Source organism: Solenopsis invicta, chromosome 6 (assembly GCF_016802725.1).
Source record: "Solenopsis invicta isolate M01_SB chromosome 6, UNIL_Sinv_3.0, whole genome shotgun sequence".
Classification (NCBI taxonomy): Eukaryota; Metazoa; Arthropoda; class Insecta; order Hymenoptera; family Formicidae; genus Solenopsis; species Solenopsis invicta.
The window spans coordinates 492579-513239 of NC_052669.1; the positions used below are offsets into that span (position 1 = coordinate 492579).

A 20661-nucleotide genomic window follows, 5' to 3' on the forward strand; every position below is an offset into this window, starting at 1 on the left:
GAATTATTAAGAGAAAAAATTAAATTTTTCATTAATGAGAAATTACATCTTATACTTGATATATGAAATAAAAATTCTTCTTAATACAGATTCTTTTATAGAAACGATACTTTTATATATACAAGGTGTTCCATAAGAAATGACCAAGCAGTCATATGCCGATAGACGGACTAAATCAAAGTCCCTTTATCATTTTACGATTTTCGCAAGTTATTAATTTATAAAGACAGCCGAGAGCGCCCGATCTAATGCCAAATCTAATTGTAAGTGCGCAATAAAATGCGGTCGTTCAGCAATGGAGGTTGCTAAACGCGCAAAAGTTGTTTATTCGCGGCATTAGAGCGACGCGTAGAATATACCTGCAACTAACTTGTGCATTTAATAACGATGATTAAATGGGTGATTAAATGGCCAAGCGGTCGTATCTTTTCGCACACTTAGATTTAGCGGTAGGCCGGGCAAATTTGGCTATTACTATAAATTAATAATTCGTTAACTATTACGAAAATTGTAAAATGGTATAGGATCTTTCGACTCGCATTTCTTATATCCTGTATATTTAATGTGCAAGTAAGATCAATCGTAAGAAAATTTCTTATTTGCCATGGTTTTATTAGTATGTAAAAAGTATGCAACAAATATCCATGGCGCGATTATATCACTTCTATCATTTCAATGTTGATTCTTCGACCTTTGATTTTGCAGTGAAATGTATTTATTTTAGATCTAATTGTTGATAGTGTGACTGAAAATCAAAGCAAACTTGCGAATAACGTAATTCAATTTGCATGAACTCGAATGTACAAATGCGGTAAGTCAGTTCGCATCAAAGGCATGATTATGTTTCGTTGTATATTGGTCTTATATATCATATCGTATGAAGATGAATTCAGATATACAAACGTACTGTTTTCACAACGTTTGTCGCTCGGATTAATTCTCAAATACAAGCAGAAAAAATTTTCAAATTTGCATCATTAATATTAAAGACTAAAAATGAATTATCACGAATAAATAATGCGTCTCTTTCCTTTATATCGAAGAATTTACGCCATTGGATCAAATACGTGGCATTAGTGATGCTCAATCGGTCGTACGCTGGCACCAATAAAGCGGCGCGCTTAATTTGGCTTCTACATAATATTCGCATGGTGAACATTCGGTAACTCTCATATAGCAACAAATTACCTATATGGTATGCGCGTTATACGATAAATGACATTTATCATATGACGCATACCATGTAATCCGTTGCTATGAGAGTTTTCTGTTCGTGAGATCATCAAGGCCGTTGCAAGGCCGATAGAAAGCATCAGCTGCACACTACCAATTAACGATTATATAAGATTTTATATTTAATAAATCATATTATTATTATATTTCATTTATTTATTTATTTAATTTTAATTTTAAATATTTTATGAACATTTTATCTATCAAAAACACGTTTTATATACATATACCTAAATTAATCATTCTTATCTAAATCTTATTTACATCTCGTTATACAGAGCAACAAAGTATTATTTTTCCTGTTTTCTCTCTTAAGTGATGACGTCATGAAGTTGCGACGAACCATTTGCCAAACAACTCGGGACGAGCAGTCGTGTGCGAGGATTTCAAGCGAGCAGATCGCTTTGACTTGATAAAACAATCACGTTCAACATATTGCATTGGATTATAACCTGAGGGTGCCTCACACAACTGCAAACAGTGATATTGACATGAACTTTCACGACACTAGTGTTTAACTTTATCTCGAACGAAAGGAGTAATCGCGTATTCCGATTGAACCGTCTATCATGGAGTACTGGACGATAGTCTTATCAATATTAGCCGGCATACTGGCCATTTATTATTACTCGTTCCGCAAAAATGCAAATGTGTTTCAGCAACACGGAATTCCACAGGCAAAACAATTTTCCTCCTTGGAATGGCTTTGGAGAATTTTCATCCGTCCAAGAAGCTTCGCCGAAGTTATTAAAGATATATATAAAGTGCATTCCGATGCTAAGTACATTGGCGTTTTTAATTTCTCACAAATAGTCCTAGTGATTCGCGATCTCGAACTGATTAAATCTGTTGCAATCAAAAACTTTGACGCCTTCCAAGATCATCTCTTTTTCGGCAATGAGGCTCAAGATCCGCTTTTCGGAACAAATCTACTCGCTCTTCGCGGCGATAAGTGGCGCGAAATGAGAGTGCTTTTGAGTCCCGCTTTTACAGTTAGCAAAATGAAAGCCATGTTTCCATTGATGTCCGAGTGCGCTGTGAATTTTTCGGAGTACTTGATAAACGTATCGTCGGACAAACGCGTTATGGAAATGAGAGACATATTCACGAGGTACGCTAACGACGTGATCGCCACATGCGCCTTTGGTATTCACGTGGATTCGATGAGAGATCCGGAAAATAATTTTTATGTCTTCGGTAAAAAAGCGGTAGATTTTGGAGTGATTAATATTATAAAAATCATGCTGCATCAACATATGCCGTCACTCGTAAGTCTGTTGAACATTAAGTTAATGGATGACCGTACTAAAGAATTCTTTGTAAATCTCGTAGCTAACACTATAAGGACCAGAGATGAGAAAGGTATTACTCGTCCAGATATGATTCAACTGATGATGGACGGTAGAGGTAAAAGGGAACCCGGGAAAGAATTGACCATTTTGGACATGACATCGCAGGCGTTCATTTTTTTTCTCGCTGGGTTCGATACCAGCTCGACGCTGATAAGTTTCGCGGCGCACGAAATTGCTGTTAATCCAGATGTCCAGGAGAAGCTGCACAATGAGATCGATAAGGTTTTGAAAGACACGAACGGTCATCCGTCTTACGAGGAGATCAACGGAATGAAGTATCTAAACGCAGTTATCAACGAGACTCTCAGAAAATATCCGGCACAAATAATGACGGATAGATTATGCGTGAAAGACTTCGAGCTACCTGCCGCACTGCCGGGCGCAAAGCCGTATCTTGTGAAAAAAGATACGAGACTCTGGATCCCATTTTACGCGCTTCAACGCGATCCGAAATACTTTCCAGAACCGGATAAATTTAAACCTGAGAGATTCCTCGACGCGGGAGATCAGTGCAATTTTGACGCTTATCATCCATTTGGATTAGGCCCGAGAATGTGTATCGGCAATAGATTCGCATTGCTGGAGACGAGGATTTTATTCTTTCACCTTCTGGCTCGATGCCAATTAAAGCCGTGCGAGAAAACTTTGATATCTGCAAAGCTACAGAAAGGAGGATTCCAAATGCGAATCGAAGGCGGTTTCTGGTTGAGCGTTGTACCCAGAGAGAACCAAGAGCCTACGATTACAAAAGCAAACTAGTGTTCATTCTAGATTGCAAACTAATTCAAGGATACGGTTAATAACATTCAAAATATGAAAACGTATACAAATATATAAAGATATTACGAACACATTGTATCACTAATAACAATATAGATAACCAGAATCCGGATCTCGATAGCGTTTTCTCCCACTCCGCACGCGATGATATGCCGTTTTTTAAGCGGAAAGCAGATATTCTTATATAGCTGCAAAATGAAATTGATTGGTCCATTTCCTTATGCATGTCCTACCTCTCCGAGTGGGGGGAAAACGCCACCGAGATTCGGACTCTCATAACATTATAATTTATATATATATATAATATCATAATAATGTTGTCTATTGTAATAAATAAATATATATATATATATATATATATATTTTTTTTTTTTTTTTATTGTCAAAAATTAAGTAAAGAGTAATTATGGTTAAAGCCGTTAGAAATAGACAATTTAATAAAATTCTGTGACTTTGTACAAATTCTTGCTAACAGATATAAATGATATTATATACATCAATGATAAACAAAGGCGCAAATAAAATGGCAAAATTATTAAAAAATAGTAAATAAATGCAGTACATTTCATGTCTGTTCTAAAGATTTATCATGTTGATAACAATGATGATACTTATGATAAGGTGACGCGAAGTATACTAGTTAAGTTGGTAACACTTGCGTAAGCGATGACGAACAGAACGCTATATTAGAAAGGTTGCCTCAGTGCAACAGTAGTCGACTGTCGGCTTCCGACGGGTAACGTTGTGCGACGGTATTCTTTTCTTATTAATAGCATCACAAATAGAAACATTTGAGAAGTAAACAGTTTATGAAAAATTGCAAAAACTGATTTCAGTTTTCACAAAACTACATACTGTACATTAGTAATCGGTGACCCATTATATACTAATATGATATATATAATCGTCTTATCGGTGACAGTAGGTGCTCTAAGCTTGTATTACTACATTTTCAAAGATTTAAATTATTTTCAAAAACATGGCATACCACATAAGCCGTCCCTTCCGCTGTTGGGAAATATGGGACCATCGATTTTCCGTCAGCAATCGATGGGCGAACTTGTCAGGGAAACTTATAATCTAAATCATGAAGCCAAGTACGTTGGATTTTTTGATATGACTCTTCCAATTGTAATGATTCGCGATCCCGAGCTTATTAAATCCATCACATTGAAACACTTCGACATGTTCATGGAACACTATAATGTCGTGGATGAAAATGTAGAGCCATTATTCGGCAAAAATCTTTTCGCTCTTCGCGGAGAGAAATGGCGGCAGGTACGATCTTTATTGAGTCCAGCATTTACGGGAAGCAAAATGAAAAGCATGTTTAAGCTTATGTCAGACTGTGGCACCGACTTCAGCAATTACTCGGCGCAATTGCCACCGGAGAAAAGGATAATGCAAACGAAAGACGCTTTCACCAGGTATACTAACGACGTGATTGCTACTTGCGCTTTCGGCATCAGTGTTGATTCCATGAAAAACCCGGAGAATGAGTTCTATGTATACGGCAGAGAAGCGACTACTTTTAACACTGCTGCATTAATAAAGCTATACATGTTTAGATTCTTTCCTTGGTTGGCACGATTGATCAACTTGAAACTTGTTCATAAGCAGAAAGCAGATTTCTTTCGAAACCTTATAGAAACCACCATAAAAACCAGAGATGCGAATAGTATCGTTCGCCCTGATATGTTACAACTGATGATGGAAAACAAAGGTAAAGAGGGCAAGACAGAATTGACTGTCGATGATATGGTAGCACAGGCGTTCAGCTTTTTTTTTGGTGGCTTCGATACTACTTCAACGTTAATGTGTTTTGCTGCTCATGAAATCGCGGTAAACCGAGATATACAAGAGAAGCTACAAAAAGAAGTTGATCAAGTCTTGGAAAAAACAAATGGACAACTATCTTACGAAACTATTAACGGCATGGAATATTTGGATGCTGTAATCAACGAAGCTCTAAGAATGTATCCGGTTGCCGTAATAACGGACAGAGTATGCGGAAAAGATTTCGAGCTACCGCCGGCGTTACCAGGAATGAAAACATTTACTATAAAGAAAGATCAATGCATATGGATACCAACTTACGGACTTCATCATGATTCTAAATACTTCAAAGATCCGGAAAAGTTTGATCCGGAACGGTTTCTCGGTGAGCGGAAAAAAGAGAGTCTTAATTGTGGGGGCTACATTCCTTTCGGTCTTGGTCCCAGAATGTGCATAGGTAATAGATTCGCTTTGCTGGAGACAAAGGTCCTCTTTTTCCATTTACTATCTCGTTGCGATTTGAAAACCTGTGAGAAGACGCCAATGCCACTCAAGCTCGCTAAGGGTAGTTTTACTATGACGCCTGAAGGTGGTTTCTGGCTAAAGATGGTACCAAGAGAAAGTGTACATCACACTGTTGCATTTAATCTTAGCAGTCGAACGCATCAAATGTAAGAAAAATTTAAATTTTTTATAGCTTAAAAAAATTGGATTTAAAAGAGATATTTTAATATTCTGAATAGTAATTCCCCTAATGTTTTTTTAATTAATGAAAGATAACAGTCTTATGATAATTTTAATCTAAAAAAAAAATTTTTTTTAATTCATAAAATTGTTCAAATTTTTCAAAATTTATAAACAATCTTTTAGTTTAATAAAAATTTGATATTAAATCATATTTTCTAATATAATAATTTAAAATAAATTAGTATTTCCAAAGATGAGAGGTAATTGACATACAGATATACGCTATTATATAATATAATTTTATGTAAATTTCAGATCAAGCAATGAAACCAAAACATGAAACAGAATCTTTCCTCAACATTCTTAATTATTTGTCAAGAAGATGGTTATGTTGCTACAAGTTCCAGAAATAATGATATTCCTGTAGAGTATTAATATTAGAATATTTTGGGCATATTGAATATAGTCGTATTATAATAATGAAAAGTGTTAATATCAATCGAAAGTAATTCTTAATGTTAATTTTCTAGGTAAATTTATAAACATTTACGAGATTTTCCAAACTGCGCGCCAAGTGTTTGCCGGACTTAAAACACAACTTTTTTTAGAAGAACCCTGAACATAATATCATGAAATTGAATTGCTATCAATTTAATTATTTTTATTCTTACATGCATCTTTACGATCCCTCCTAATCTTAAAAAATCTTCATATTATCTTATGTAATTTTTTTAGAAAATTGTAAAAAAACTGAGGATCAAAAAAAAAATTTGTCGTCGAGAGATTAAAAATATAAAATAAAATATTTTTTAATAAATGTGATTACGCTTTTATAATCGTGAGTCTTACCTCATGTAAATTTATTTGTTAAAAAGAATTTTATTGAGCATTATTTCTTCTTTCACGTTATTATGACCGTGTTACTGTTAGCATTTAAATTTTTAAATTGTAAAGCTTTTTGTTATAGGTTAATTAAACAATTGCTATCGTAATACTCGCTTGTATTTTTGAATTGCGCTTTTAAATTTTCACTAACAATAAGTTCGATACTAGCTCGACGCTAATGAGTTTTGCGGATCACAAAATTGCTGTTAATCCAGATGTCTAAGAGAAGCTGCAAAATGAAATTGACAGAATTTTGGAAGACACGAACGGATGATCATCCATTATACGAAGCAATCAACGAAATAAAGTATCTAAACGCAGTTATCAATGAGACTTCCAGAAAATATCCGGTGCAATCAATTACGGATAGATTATGCGTAAAAGATTTCTAATTGTTTGCTGTAGTGCTAAACGCAAAGCCGTATCTTGTGAAAGAAGACACGTTTTTCTGAGTTCCGTTTACTTCAACAATCCGAAGTACTTTTCAGAAGCAGATAAATTTAAACTTGAAAGATTCCTTGACGAAGAAGATCAATGTAATTTGAACTTTTTCATCCATTCTAATTAGTCCTAGAATGTGTATGGATAATAGATCTCCATTGCTGGAGACAAGAAATTTTGTTATTTTATCTTCTGACTCGTTACCGAATTAAAGCAAAATATTCGCTGACTTGCTAACACTTGCGTAAGCGATAACGAATTGGACGCTATATTACAAAGACTGCTTCAACGCGGCAACAGTCAACCGTCGGCTTCCGACGCGTAACATTGTGCTACGCTATCATCTTGCTATAGCACGACAAATAAAATCATTCGATTCACAAACTGACTTTGATAAATAGCAAGAACTGATTTCAATTTCCACAAAATTAAATGGTGCACGCTAGTCAGAAGTGATACATATATATCAAAATGATATATATAATCGCTTTGTCAGTGATAGCAGGTGCTCTAGGAATTTATTATTACGTCTTCAAAGATGTAAATTATTTTAAAAAACATGGCATACCACATAAGCGGCCTCTTCCTCTACTGGGAAACATGGGACCATCGATTTATCGCTTGCAGTCGGTAGCTGAATTTGTCAAGGAAATTTATAATCTAAATCATGAAACCAAGTACCACGGTTTTTTTTATGTAACTGTTCCAGTTATAATGGTACGCGATCCTGAGCTTATTAAATCCATCACGTTGAAACACTTTGAAAATTTTATGGACCACGGTAGTTCCGTGGATGAAAATATAGAGCCATTATTTGGCAAAAATCTTTTCTCCCTTCGCGGAGAAAAATGGCGACAGGTACGATCTTTATTCCAGCATTTACGGGAAGCAAAATGAAAAGAATGTTTAAGCTAATGTCAGACTGGTGCCGACTTTAGCAATTTTTTGGCACGATTGCCACCGGAAAAGAGGATATTGCAAACGAAAGATGTCTTTACCAGATACTAACGACGTGATTGCTACTTGCGCTTTCGGCGTCAATGTTGATTCCATGAAAAATCCAAAGAACGAGTTTTATGTGTACGGCAAAGAAGCGACCGTTTTCAACATTGTTTCCTTTATATGTTATATATATATATAGAAGCGTGCCTTGGTTAGCACGGTTGACCAACTTGAAACTTGTCCGTAAGCAGATAGCAGATTTCTTCCGAAATCTCATAGAAACCACCATAGAAATCAGAGATGCGAATGGTATCGTTCGCCCTGATATGTTGCAATTAATGATGGAAAGTAGGGGTAAAAAAGGCAAGGCCGAATTGACTGTTGATGATATGGTAGCACAGGCATTTAGCTTTTTTTTTGGTGGCTTCGATAGTACTTCAACATTAATGTGTTTTGTTGCTCACGAAATTGCGGTAAACCAAGATATACAAGAAAAACTACAAAAAGAAATTGATCAGGTCTTGGAAAAAACGAATGGACAAGTATCTTACGAAGCTGTTAATGGCATGGAGTATTTGGATGCTGTACTGGACGAAGCTCTCAGAATGTATCCGGTTGCCGTAGCATTGGACCGATTATGCGTAAAAGATTTTGAGTTGCCGCCAGCGTTACCAGGATTGAAACCATTTACTATTAAGAAAGATCAAGGCATATGGATACCGACTTATGGACTTTAGCATGATCCTAAATACTTCGAAGATCCGGAAAGGTTTGATCCTGAACGGTTTCTTGGTGAACGAAAAAAGGAGAGTCTTAATTGCGGGGGCTACGTTCCTTTCGGTCTTGGTCCCAGAATGTGCATAGGTAACAGATTTGCGTTGCTGGAAATAAAGGTCCTACTTTTCCATTTACTGGCCCGTTGCGATTTGAAAACCTGTAAGAAGACGCCAATGCCACTCAAGATCGCTAAGGACGGATTCAATATGAATCCTGAAAGTGATTTCTGGTTGGAGGTGGTACCAAGAAAAAATATACATCACACTATTGCAGTTAATGTTCGTAAAAATTTTAATTTTCTATAATTTTTAAAAAATTAGGAATAAAAGAGTTGATTTAATTTAGAAGGATAATTCTGGTTATTTTCTTCATTAATAAATGTTAACAGTCTTTAGATGATATTGAGCTGAAAAAATATAATTTATTATTCACAAAATTGTTTAAGTTTTTAAAATTTATGAAAAGTTTATATTTCAATAAAGATTTGATGTACAAGCATGTTTTTGATATAATAAAGTAGTATTTATAAAAATGAGAGGCAGTTCAAAATTCAGTTATATGTTACTATATTATGTAATGTTATGTATATTTCAGATAATGTGTAAATAATGGAACTAAAATATGAAACAGGACATTTCGGCGACATCCTTAATTATTTGCTAAGAAGATGCTCATGTTGCTTCAAGTTCAAGAAATAAGAATGTTCCTGCATTAGAATATTCAAACATTAAAAATATTTCTGATATATTAAACAAGGTTTTATTATGTTTTGAAATTTCTCTGAAAGCGCCAAAAGATATGAAACAAAATTTGATTGAACGTTATTTCTTATCCTGTAATATTACCGTTCAATTTATAACGCTTTTTGTTGTGATGTAGATAATTATATAATTATCGCTGACAAAATAATCGTTTATAAACTTCTATTGTCTCTTTAATTTCTTAACAAAATATTTTTATAATTGTTTATATAAAGCTGTGTTAACCAGAAGCCAATGCGTTATTAAAAATAATTTTGATAATCAATTATATAGCTTTGATAAAAAACAAAATCTATTTGCACTTATATCAAAATACAAAAATATTATTTGGAAATAATGAAATTAAAATAAAAGTCCTATAAAGATTAATTATACGATATTACTTTATCACAGAATATTACAATATTTTAACTATTGTACATACTATATATGTATGTGTGTGTGTGTGTGTGTGTGTATATTAATATCTGAAAACTTAATCTAGTTATGCTGCTCAATTAACTGTATCACTTAACACAAAGGAAGAAACATTATTTTTCTCAGCAATCGTTTATTGTTCTATATTGTCCAATTGCTTAAATTGTCCGAGTACTAATCAATGTTGCTGTTTTCTGTACTTATTGTTAAGATGGTAAAACAATCCGTAAATTAATCCGAACTGTGTTTATACCGCTAGTGCATCGAACAATTTGTCTTTGAACAACGTTACATTTAACTTTATGTCTTTTTTCCATAGTATCTTTTTTCCATAAGTATCTTTATTTTCTGCCAAGTGGTCCATCAATCCGATAACTTCATTAACATTAATATATTTATTAATTTAAAAAAAATGAATGATGTCTGAAGCTAGATTAATTCTTCATAAGTGCACAAAAGGCTATTATTTTGCAACAAACCGCATTTCGCGTTTACACTTGGAGTCCTTCTCTCATCAGTTTCTCAATTGTCAGTTTTAATAATATTCTCATATTAAAAATATTTTTTGTACAGTAAAGGTAAAGTTGTTATTATTTTCTGTTAAAAATACGATAAGAAAAGAATAATCACGCATTATTTAATGTGATGTCGATCGATCTGTAACATGTCACATGAATTTCAATCTAATATATCAAGAAATACCGTTACTCATACGTCTGTTGAATATTGAATTAATGAATGTTCATATTAAACAATTCTTTATAAACCTTGTCGTTTATACTATAAAGATCAGAGAAGAAAAAGATATTACTCGTCCAGATACGATTCAGCTGATGAACAGCAGAGATACAAGAGAGCCCAGGAAAGAATTGACCATTTTGAACATGACATCGCAAGCGTTTATTTTTCTTCTCGCTTGTCTCGAGACCAGCTGATCGCTGATAAATTTCACGACGCAAGAAATTGCCATTAATCCAGATATCCAGGAAAGGTTGCAAAATAAAATTGACAAGATTTTGATAAGGCACAAACGGTTTATCCGCCAATCAAGAAAATAAAATATTTGAATACAATTATCAATGAGATTTTCAGAAAATATCTGGTGCAATCAATGACGGATAGATTATGCGTAAAAGATTTCAAGCTGTTTTACGCAGTGCTAGACGCAAAGCGGTATCTTGTGAAAGAAGACACGTTTTTCTAGATTCCATTTATTTCAACAATACAAAATACATTCCAAAATCAGATAAATTTAAGCTTGAGAGATTCCTTAACAAAGAAAATTAATGTAATTGGAACTCTTATCATCCATTTTGATTAGGCCTAGAATATGTATCGGTTATTTCAGCTTTTAGCTCGTTGCTATTTCAAAACCGTGCAAGAAGACTTCGACATCTGTAAAACTGCAGAAAAGCGGATTCGAAATGTGGCGCAATTTTTAGTTGAGTGTGGTACCCGAAGAAAACTAACATCCTACGATTATAAAAGCAAATCTGTCGTGTCAATTCTATAATAGATTCCAAAATAATCCAAGCATTTAAATAGTAGGAGTATTCAAAATATGACAATCTAAGAATATATAAAGATATTATATTTTATGTATTGTAATGTAGACAAAATTATTATAACATAATTATATGGGTTCTTTGAATCCGGAAGTCTTGAAACCTTTGTTTAAGTACATATTTTCAGAAAAGACATAAAACGTGATAAATTTTAATGAAAAGCGGAAATTATTAAATGAATATCTATTCCTGCTAACAAAACAAAGAAATCGAAAAAAAATAAAAAAAATAATTTAAGTATGTTAATGTTTTAGCTATTCCTATTTCTCATTGTTTACACATTTTTTGCAGCTAACAACATAATACAAACATTTTTTTCATTGGTAATTCACTCTTCTTTTTAATATTGGTAAATATTGAAGAGAATGTTTAACAAAAAGTGAGAAAAAGTGTTTTAATTATGTTGTGTTAACTGCAAAAAGTGTATAAACAATAGAAAATAGAAATAGATAAAGCATTTGCGCACTCAAGCAAGTTTTTTGACTTTTTCAATTTTTTAGCAGGGGTAGATGTTTATTCAAAAATTTTCTCTTGTCACAAAAATTCATCTTTTTTTTGCCTTTTCCGAAAATACAAGAACGATAGAGAGTAAAAAAATCACTGCATTCTACTGTATATAAGTAATTATAAAAACGCCTAATTATTCTTAAATAATAATGTAAAAATATTGCAGCATGAAGTTTATTATATTACACATTCAGCATGTAACATTTTAAATAAAAAATTGAGCAATTTTTTAAATAATAGTAAAATATTTATACCTCAAACTTAGATTTGTTTAATTTGTGACAGATATTATTTAGAAATTTTATTTTGATAAAATTCCTGCGTTACGACGTATTACCTTAACGAAATATTGCAGAATTTTTTGCAATTCATGATGATGCTATTATTGTGCAATCACTTAATATATCTATTAAGACGCATATATACAATATGTATAAGAGGATTAAAGAAGTTACTTTATAGAAATAACTAGTTATAGTATTTTTCTTTCAATAACTAAGGAATCGTTACTTTTCAATTACTTTCTGTTAATTTTTTGTAACGTGTACATATTGGTATTTTATATACAAACATTTTTAACATTACTTAATCATTTTACCTATTATTGTACTAGACATTTATTTATACACTACAATATTTTGCATATAATAAATAACAGTGATTTTAAAACTTAAAAGTAAAATACATTAATATATTTTGTTAATTTGATTTATTATTGATTGAATTAAAAATGAATTGAAATCTCTGTTCGAATTTATATTATCAAATTTATGGGTTCAGTATTATTCAATTAAAATAATTCCTAAATTAAAACATTTTTGTAAAATTATTGTAAATCAATGCTCCATAGTATGCTTTAGTTTAATGTTAATATGATAGTTATTCTCGAAGATGATTTATCACTTCATTCTGAGTGAAGGACGCAAACATGTTAACGAAAAAGTTCGAAATATGTGAAATAACTATAGAAGCAACTACTGAATCAGTTATTATTATACTAGTTACACAAAAATTATAGTTATCGAAAAAAAGTAATTGTAATTGTAACTTTGTTATAAATAAAGAGTTACTTTGCAATCTAAAAAAAAATACAACTAATAGTATAAAAAATTAAGATGTTTACGAGACATTCTGTGATAATTCCGTAAATTATTTCAACAATGCAAAAACAATTTTAATAATAGAATATCTTATCTCGTCCATTGTCAGAAATTAAAAAATCACATATGATCATTGTCGTTAGGAAGAGACAATCTAATGCAATTTTATGGCTTCATATTAAATTATGATTAATTTACTTAAATTATTTTTTATATTATCAGTCAGTAAAAAGCACAGGTAACCCGCACAGATACTTGAAAATGTTGAATAAATCGGCAAATCCAGTGTATTTCATCTCAATTATAAGAATTTGTCATTTTGAATAATCGTGATACTTGATTGATTAGATGACGCAAAATACTCGTAAACTCGGTAATACTTGCGTAAGCGATGACGAATCGGACGAATCGCTATATTACAAAGACTGCTTCAATGCAGCAGCAGTCAAGCGTTGGCTTCCGACGCGTAACGTTGTGCTACAGTATTTTCTTCTTGTTATAGTACGACGAACAAAAACATATTCAAGAAACAAACTGACTTTGACAAATAGAAAGAAGTGATTTCAATTTCCACAAAATTAAATGGTGCACACAAATCAGCGGTGATACACATATATTAAAATGATATATTTAATTGCTTTGTCAGTGATAGTGGGTGCCCTAGGAATTTATTATTACGTCTTCAAAGATGTAAATTATTTTAAAAAACATGGCATACCACATAAGCGGCCTCTTCCTCTACTAGGAAATATGGGACCATCGATTTGTCGTTTGCAGTCGGTAGCCGAACTTGTCAAAGAAATATATAATCTAAATCGTGAAGCCAAGTACGTTGGTTTCTTTGATATGACTCTTCCAATTGTAATGATACGCGATCCTGAGCTCATTAAATCCATCACGTTGAAACACTTTGACAATTTTATGGACCACCGTAGTTTCGTGGATGAAAATATAGAGCCATTATTTGGCAAAAATCTTTTCGCCCTTCGCGGAGAGAAATGGCGACAGGTACGATCTTTATTGAGTCCAGCATTTACGGGAAGCAAAATGAAAAGCATGTTTAAGCTAATGTCAGACTGTGGCGTTGACTTCACCAATTACTTGGCACGATTGCCACCGGAAAAGAGAATATTGCAAACGAAAGATGTCTTTACCAGATACACTAATGACGTGATTGCTACTTGCGCTTTTGGCATTAGTGTTGATTCTATGAAAAATCCAGAGAACCAATTTTATGTGTACGGTAAAGAAGCCACCACTTTCAACATTGTTACCCTATTAAAGTTATACATATTTAGAAGCTTACCTTGGATTGCACGATTGATCAATTTGAAATTTGTCCGTAAGCAGATAGCAGATTTCTTCCGAAATCTCGTAGAAACCACCATAGAAACCAGAGATGCGAATGGTATCGTTCGCCCTGATATGTTGCAACTGATGATGGAAAACAGGAGTAAAGAGGGCAAGGCAAAATTGACCGCTGATGATATGGTAGCACAGGCATTCATCTTTTTTTTTGGTGGCTTCGATAGTACTTCAACATTAATGTGTTTTGCTGCTCACGAAATGGCGGTAAACCAAGATATACAAGAAAAGCTACAAAAAGAGGTCGATAAGGTTTTGGAAGAAACGAATGGACAGATATCTTACGAAGCTATTAATGGTATGGAATATTTGGATGCTGTACTCGACGAAGCTCTCAGAATGTATCCGGTTGCCGTAGCAATGGACAGAGTGTGCGGAAAAGATTTCGAGCTGCCGCCGGCGTTACCAGGATTAAAACCATTTATTGTAAAGAAAGATCAAGGCATATGGATACCGACTTATGGACTTCAGCATGATCCTAAATACTTCGAAGATCCGGAAAGGTTTGATCCTGAACGGTTTCTTGGTGAACGAAGAAAGGAGAGTCTCAATTGCGGGGGCTACGTTCCTTTCGGTCTTGGTCCCAGAATGTGCATAGGTAACAGATTTGCCTTGCTGGAAACAAAGGTTCTACTTTTCCATCTACTGGCCCGTTGCGATTTGAGGACTTGTAAGAAGACGCCAATGCCACTCAAGATTGCTAAGGATGGCTTCAATATGAAGCCTGAAGGTGGTTTCTGGTTGGAGGTGCTACCAAGAAAAAGTGTACATCACACTATTGGAGTTAATGTTAGCAATGGAATACACTAAATGTAAGAAAAATTTTAATTTTCTATGACTTTTAAAAAATTTGAAAATAAAAGAGATGATTTAATTTAGAAAGATAATTCCTGTTATTTTGTTAATTAATAAATGATAACAGTCTTAAATGATACTAATCTGAAAGAATAGAGTTTATCATTCGTAAATATGTTCAAGTTTTTCAAAATTGTTGAAAAAGTTTAGTTTATTAAAGATTTGGTATACAAGCATATTTCTGATCTAATAAAATAAAATATCATAGTATTTATAAAGATGAGAGGCATTTCAAAATTCAGCTATTTTACTATATTATGCAATATTATATAAATTTCAGATGATGTGTAAGCAATAGAATCAAAATATGAAACGGGACATTTCTTCGACATTCTTAATTATTTGTGAAGAAGATGCTTATGTTGGTGCAAGTTCCAGTAATAACGCTAGAATTCTGCATTAAAATATTCTAGCATTAAGAATATTTCTGCTATATTAAACAAAATTTTATTATTTTTTGAAATTTCTGAGATAGCGTCAAAAGATGGGAAAAAATTTGATTGACCGTTATTTCTTATCTTGAGGTATTATCGTTCAATTTATATTGCTTTTTGTTGTGATGTAGATAACTACAATTATTGCTGTCGTAATAGTCATTTGTAAGTTTCCATTGCTTCTTTAAATTTTTAAAAGAGAATTTTCACAATTGTTTATGTAAAATCTTGTTATGCAGGCAAGTACGTTATTAAAAATGACTTCGATAAACGATTATGTACAGCTATAATAAAAAACAAAATTCATTTGTATATAAATACAAAAATATTACATGTAAATAGTAAAATTAGAATAAACATACTATAAAGATTAGCTATAGAGAATGTTGCTTTATTATTACAGAATATTGTTTTAACTATTTTTTAATACATTTTTTAATATTTAGATATTATATCTCTATATGTGTGTATTTTCATATACATGTATATATACTTTGGTTCATTGAATCAATATCTGAAAATACTTTAATTTAGTACTGCTCAACTAACCTTACTAACGTAGCAATGCGAATTATTTATCGCATTAGCAATTGTTTATTGTTCTATAATGTTTAAATGTTCAAATTGCCCAAATACTAGTCAAAGTTGCTATCTTCTGTATTCATTGTTACAATGATAAAAGCACATTATCCAAACTATGTTTATACTGTCAATGCATTGGAAACAAGTGGATTGATCCTAGGACATTGTAATACGTAATTTTTCGTCTTCTCTTAAATTTTTTTTTCTGTCAAGTATTTAATCGATTCGATAACTTCAAAATTTATATATTTGTATATTGTTAATTTTTGAAAAAGAAATGCTCTTTGAAGCTAGGATTTATAATTCTTAATACGTGCACAAAAGTCTGTTGTTTGCAACATCTCGCATTTCAAAAACGCGTTTCCGCTTCTGATCTTCCCTTTTAGTTATAATTTTCAATTACAATATTCTCATTTAAAAATTATTCTTTGTACGTTAAAGATCGCGTAATCTTTTATTTAAAATAAATATAATAAGAATTAAAAATTGATCTAGCTATGACCTATAAGACTTTTCATTTAATATTGTGTTTTCACACATATTGATCAAACTTTATTCAATATGATTAAAAATTGATTCTTACGTATCACGTAATCGATTGATCTGTACCTTGTAACATGAATTTCTTTTTAATATAATTTTTGTATTGACCTTAAATGAAATATTACAAGTGAAACAAACGAATAAACAATTTATTTAAATGGAAATGAACAGCATCCAGTATTCGCAATAATGTTCGATCTCATTGAAATAAATTGTTCATTCCTGTTTGTTGATATTCCTTTACTCGGTTTGGATTCAGCTTCATAAAATATTATATTTTCACAGTTCGTTATTTCATGTATTACATGTATTACATAATATAATATAGAACGTATACAATTTGAATGTTACGTCTACTATTGCATTCCATTAGAACAATGCGCCTGTCACAATTTCCTGTCCCGGTTCATGGTATTTCCAATATTTCAAAAATTTATATTACTAACAAAAATATATGTTACATTTTCAGTAAATTAATAGACTAAAATAAAATGAATAAAATTTAACATTTTGTTATAATAGATACACAGATATTTTTTTTTTTATTAACTTTCGCAAATATTTTTAGAAAATTATGACATACTTTCAAAAAGTTTTTGTTCCTTTGTAGTATGTTTCATTAAGCGAGATATTTTTATAATTTTATTCGAGTCAAAACGTTCGTTTGATTTTGTTATTTCGCTAAAAATGAATAAATAATTGTAAGAACATTTCGATTGCGCATGTATATCCGCGCTGACTCAGTAGCCTTACTCTCAATTGTTTTGATTTTTGAGAGTCCTGAGAGTTATATATCATTAGTTATAATTTTATTGTTATCCATAATAGAAAATAAATTATTTTAATTTTAAAGGAGATTAATTAGGAGAAAAAATTTTTATGTAAAACATCGAGATAAAATAATTGTTAATGTAATCAAATTAATTTATGTAAATAATAATAGTCAACAGTTCAAAGTCGTAATTAATATTACATACAATAAAAAAAATTGATTGAATTAGTCTAAAATATGGAAATATTACAACTTGAGTTTGGTAAACAATATACTCATAATTTTTATAGAAAAACAATGAAATTTGGTTTCTTGCATTCTGATCAAAGTAACTAGAAATTTGATCGCATGGATTTGACTAAATTGAAAACAATTTAGTTGTATTAATTGAATATTTGATGGATTATTTAGAGAAGGTATTATAAAAAAGTAAATAAAAGATAATTTTGATAGCAGTAATCAGTCATCAGCAGAGGAGCCAAATCTGAGGATTTTTTTTACGACCGATTGCTACCAACCGAAGACTGTCAAAAACGGTGGGAGTATACATTTCACCAAAGTGGATCGGTGGTTATCAAAGACCTTCGCAAATATAATATATATCCTTATCAGCTGTTGGCTGATATTGCGCTGATATTGTCATATTGTCGAAAGATAATCTTGTGTGACGTTCCGATTGGCTGCAAGATAGATAATTTTGGAGAGAACTTTCCTTACTGCCCATCGGAACATAAAATATTGGACTAAGGAAATGAAGAATTTGAATAATTGATCTCTGACAATCTTTGACAGGATAGTCGGCGGTTTCTAGTGGAACATAGTCAAAATCTGGCAACGGTAGTTATAGCTGATGATAGACGGTAGAAACAAAGTCAACAGTAATTGACTGTTAATGGTTTGGGCTGTGTCCGTTTTGACGCTTAGAGCGCTTTCAAAATCATTTTTGCTTGTTTATCAAATATTAAAGAACAAATAATGTTTACAGGCTATGAGAGCCAAAGCGAATGCAGTCATGGTAGCACAGGTATCTGCTTTCTTTTTTGAAGAGTATTTCAACATGCTTTGCCGCTCACGAAATTATGATAAATCGGGACGGATACAAATGGGCAAGCACCTTATGATGCAGTTAATGACATGGAATATACATGTAATTAACGAGAGACTTTGATGTATTTTATAAATAGTATAATTATTGATAAATCATGCACGAAAGATTTTAAGCTATCATCGATACAATTTAGTATAAAACCATTTACTATAAAGAATGAACAAGTTATATTCTACTTTACAGACTTTATCACGATCCTTCGGAATTATTTTATTCCGAGCGGTTTATCAGAAGAAGGACTGCCTCAATCGCAAAGCCTACCTTCTTTTTGGTCTTATTGTTAGTCCCAGAATATGCATATATAAGTAACAGATTTGCGTTCCTGGAGACGAAGCGTTTGCTTTTCCATTTTGTAGCGCATTGCGAATTCAAACCCCACAAAATATATGGTATTTTATTTTCAATTGTAAAGAAGATAGTTTTTTGTCTGGATGTATTACCAAGGACAAATAAGTATCATATTTTATCTAATGTTATTAATGGAACAAGCAAGCTGCAAGGAGATTTCACCAAGTTCACTATTGTACATTATTATGAAGTTTACTATTATACTTTATTAGTAACATTACACCAACAAATAAGAATTCATTATATGTATTAGAATTACTTTTGGTTAATTAAATATGTTGCGTAAATTTGTAAAATTATAAGTTAGTATTTAAATGTTAATAATTTTACCGCAATAAAATAAAAAAATCGATTGCAAAACATTAGAATAAATAGAGCGTTCTTGTATTTTATTTAAATTTCAAATAAAACAAAAAACGAAAGAATGCAAAATATATTTTTCTTGGTTGTTCAAAGAAAAAACCGATAAGAAGATATTTATATTGATGTACAAGATTAATCAAAGCAAAGTTGTCGAGTAATTAACATTTATATCCTCGGGTTTGTAATACTTAAATGATAACTATAGAAAACATATAAAATTATGCACAAGTATTATCCTCCTCTTTTTTCTTTTCTCTTTCTCTCTTCTCTTTTCTTTTTCCAAAAAAGGCACTTAAAGAATATATCGAGGTTATTGATATCGCTTTTCCGCGATGCCGATTGGTTCTTTCGCTGTGCTAACTTCGTGAGCGGTTGTCATTGCGAAGATAGCGCGTAGTTTGACTATGTATATTGAGGGGTTAATAGCGTAAATTTCCTTTAATCCTGCACACAAGATATTTACAAAGCATTAAATATAATACGAAAATTGATTTCTGACTCACCGATGCGCAACGAATGGAGTTACTCAGCTACGAAGCTGCGGTGATACTGTAACACACAAATATAAGATTAAAATTAAAACTGCGCTCAAAATAATTAATACTTCAAAAGTTAATTCTTATACACCCAGAAAAAAGTTTCGTTGAATCAAAAAATGTTTGTTTGGTTCAAAGAAATTCGTGCACTGCTATACGGTTAAAAAAGTTTTTTTGACTTGAAGAAATTTTTTGATTGTTTTATTAGAATTAAAGAAACATTTTGGTTGTGCAATGTAAATTTTATTCAAATAAAAGAAATATGTTTTAAAATTAGAACAACTAAATTATTTTTTATATTTCTGTTAATACTTTCTTTGAATTAAAAAATTATTAGTTTATGTTAAACAAATAATTTGAACAAATAATTTATTTACTTTTAGAGAGGCTGATAACGTGTATCATTTCTTGAAATCAAATAAATTTTTATTTTTTGCAAAGGTATTTTTATTTCAAAAAAAAAAAAAAACAAGTTAAAGAAACGGTTTTATCAAATTTTTTCTGGGTATGTATAAATTACTATACTTAAAAA

At 31.8% G+C, this 20661-nt stretch overlaps 3 protein-coding genes across 5 annotated transcripts; all 3 read left to right on the forward strand.

Annotated features, from left to right (window-relative positions):
- Window positions 1-1508: 1508 nt before the first annotated feature.
- On the forward strand, window positions 1509-3415 carry LOC105205187 (cytochrome P450 9e2-like). Its single transcript, XM_011174478.3, has one exon. The coding sequence runs from the start codon at window positions 1803-1805 to the stop codon at window positions 3342-3344; it is 1542 nt and encodes a 513-aa protein (XP_011172780.1). The 5' UTR covers window positions 1509-1802; the 3' UTR covers window positions 3345-3415.
- A 334-nt stretch (window positions 3416-3749) lies between these two features.
- LOC113002652 lies at window positions 3750-12484 on the forward strand. Its single transcript, XM_026130660.2, is given in 7 exon segments — window positions 3750-5812; window positions 6144-6164; window positions 7610-8022; window positions 8025-8076; window positions 8078-8155; window positions 8157-8252; window positions 8254-12484. Coding segments are annotated over 7 exon segments (3141 nt in total). The 5' UTR covers window positions 3750-4256; the 3' UTR covers window positions 9179-12484.
- A 1161-nt stretch (window positions 12485-13645) lies between these two features.
- LOC105205274 (cytochrome P450 9e2) lies at window positions 13646-19664 on the forward strand. 3 transcript variants are annotated; one of them, XR_005575111.1, is made up of 3 exons: window positions 13646-15400; window positions 18760-18921; window positions 19066-19664. XR_005575111.1 is itself a non-coding variant. In XM_039451106.1 (2 exons), the coding sequence occupies exon 1, from the start codon at window positions 13845-13847 to the stop codon at window positions 15396-15398; it is 1554 nt and encodes a 517-aa protein (XP_039307040.1). In that variant the 5' UTR covers window positions 13646-13844; the 3' UTR covers window positions 15399-15400; window positions 18760-19664. The 3 variants fall into 3 exon arrangements, 2 of the variants coding, with proteins under 2 accessions (XP_039307040.1, XP_039307039.1); XM_039451106.1 differs by having other exon boundaries at window positions 18760-19664; XM_039451105.1 differs by lacking the exons at window positions 18760-18921; window positions 19066-19664 and adding an exon at window positions 15724-17347 and having other exon boundaries at window positions 13647-15400.
- Window positions 19665-20661: the final 997 nt, after the last annotated feature.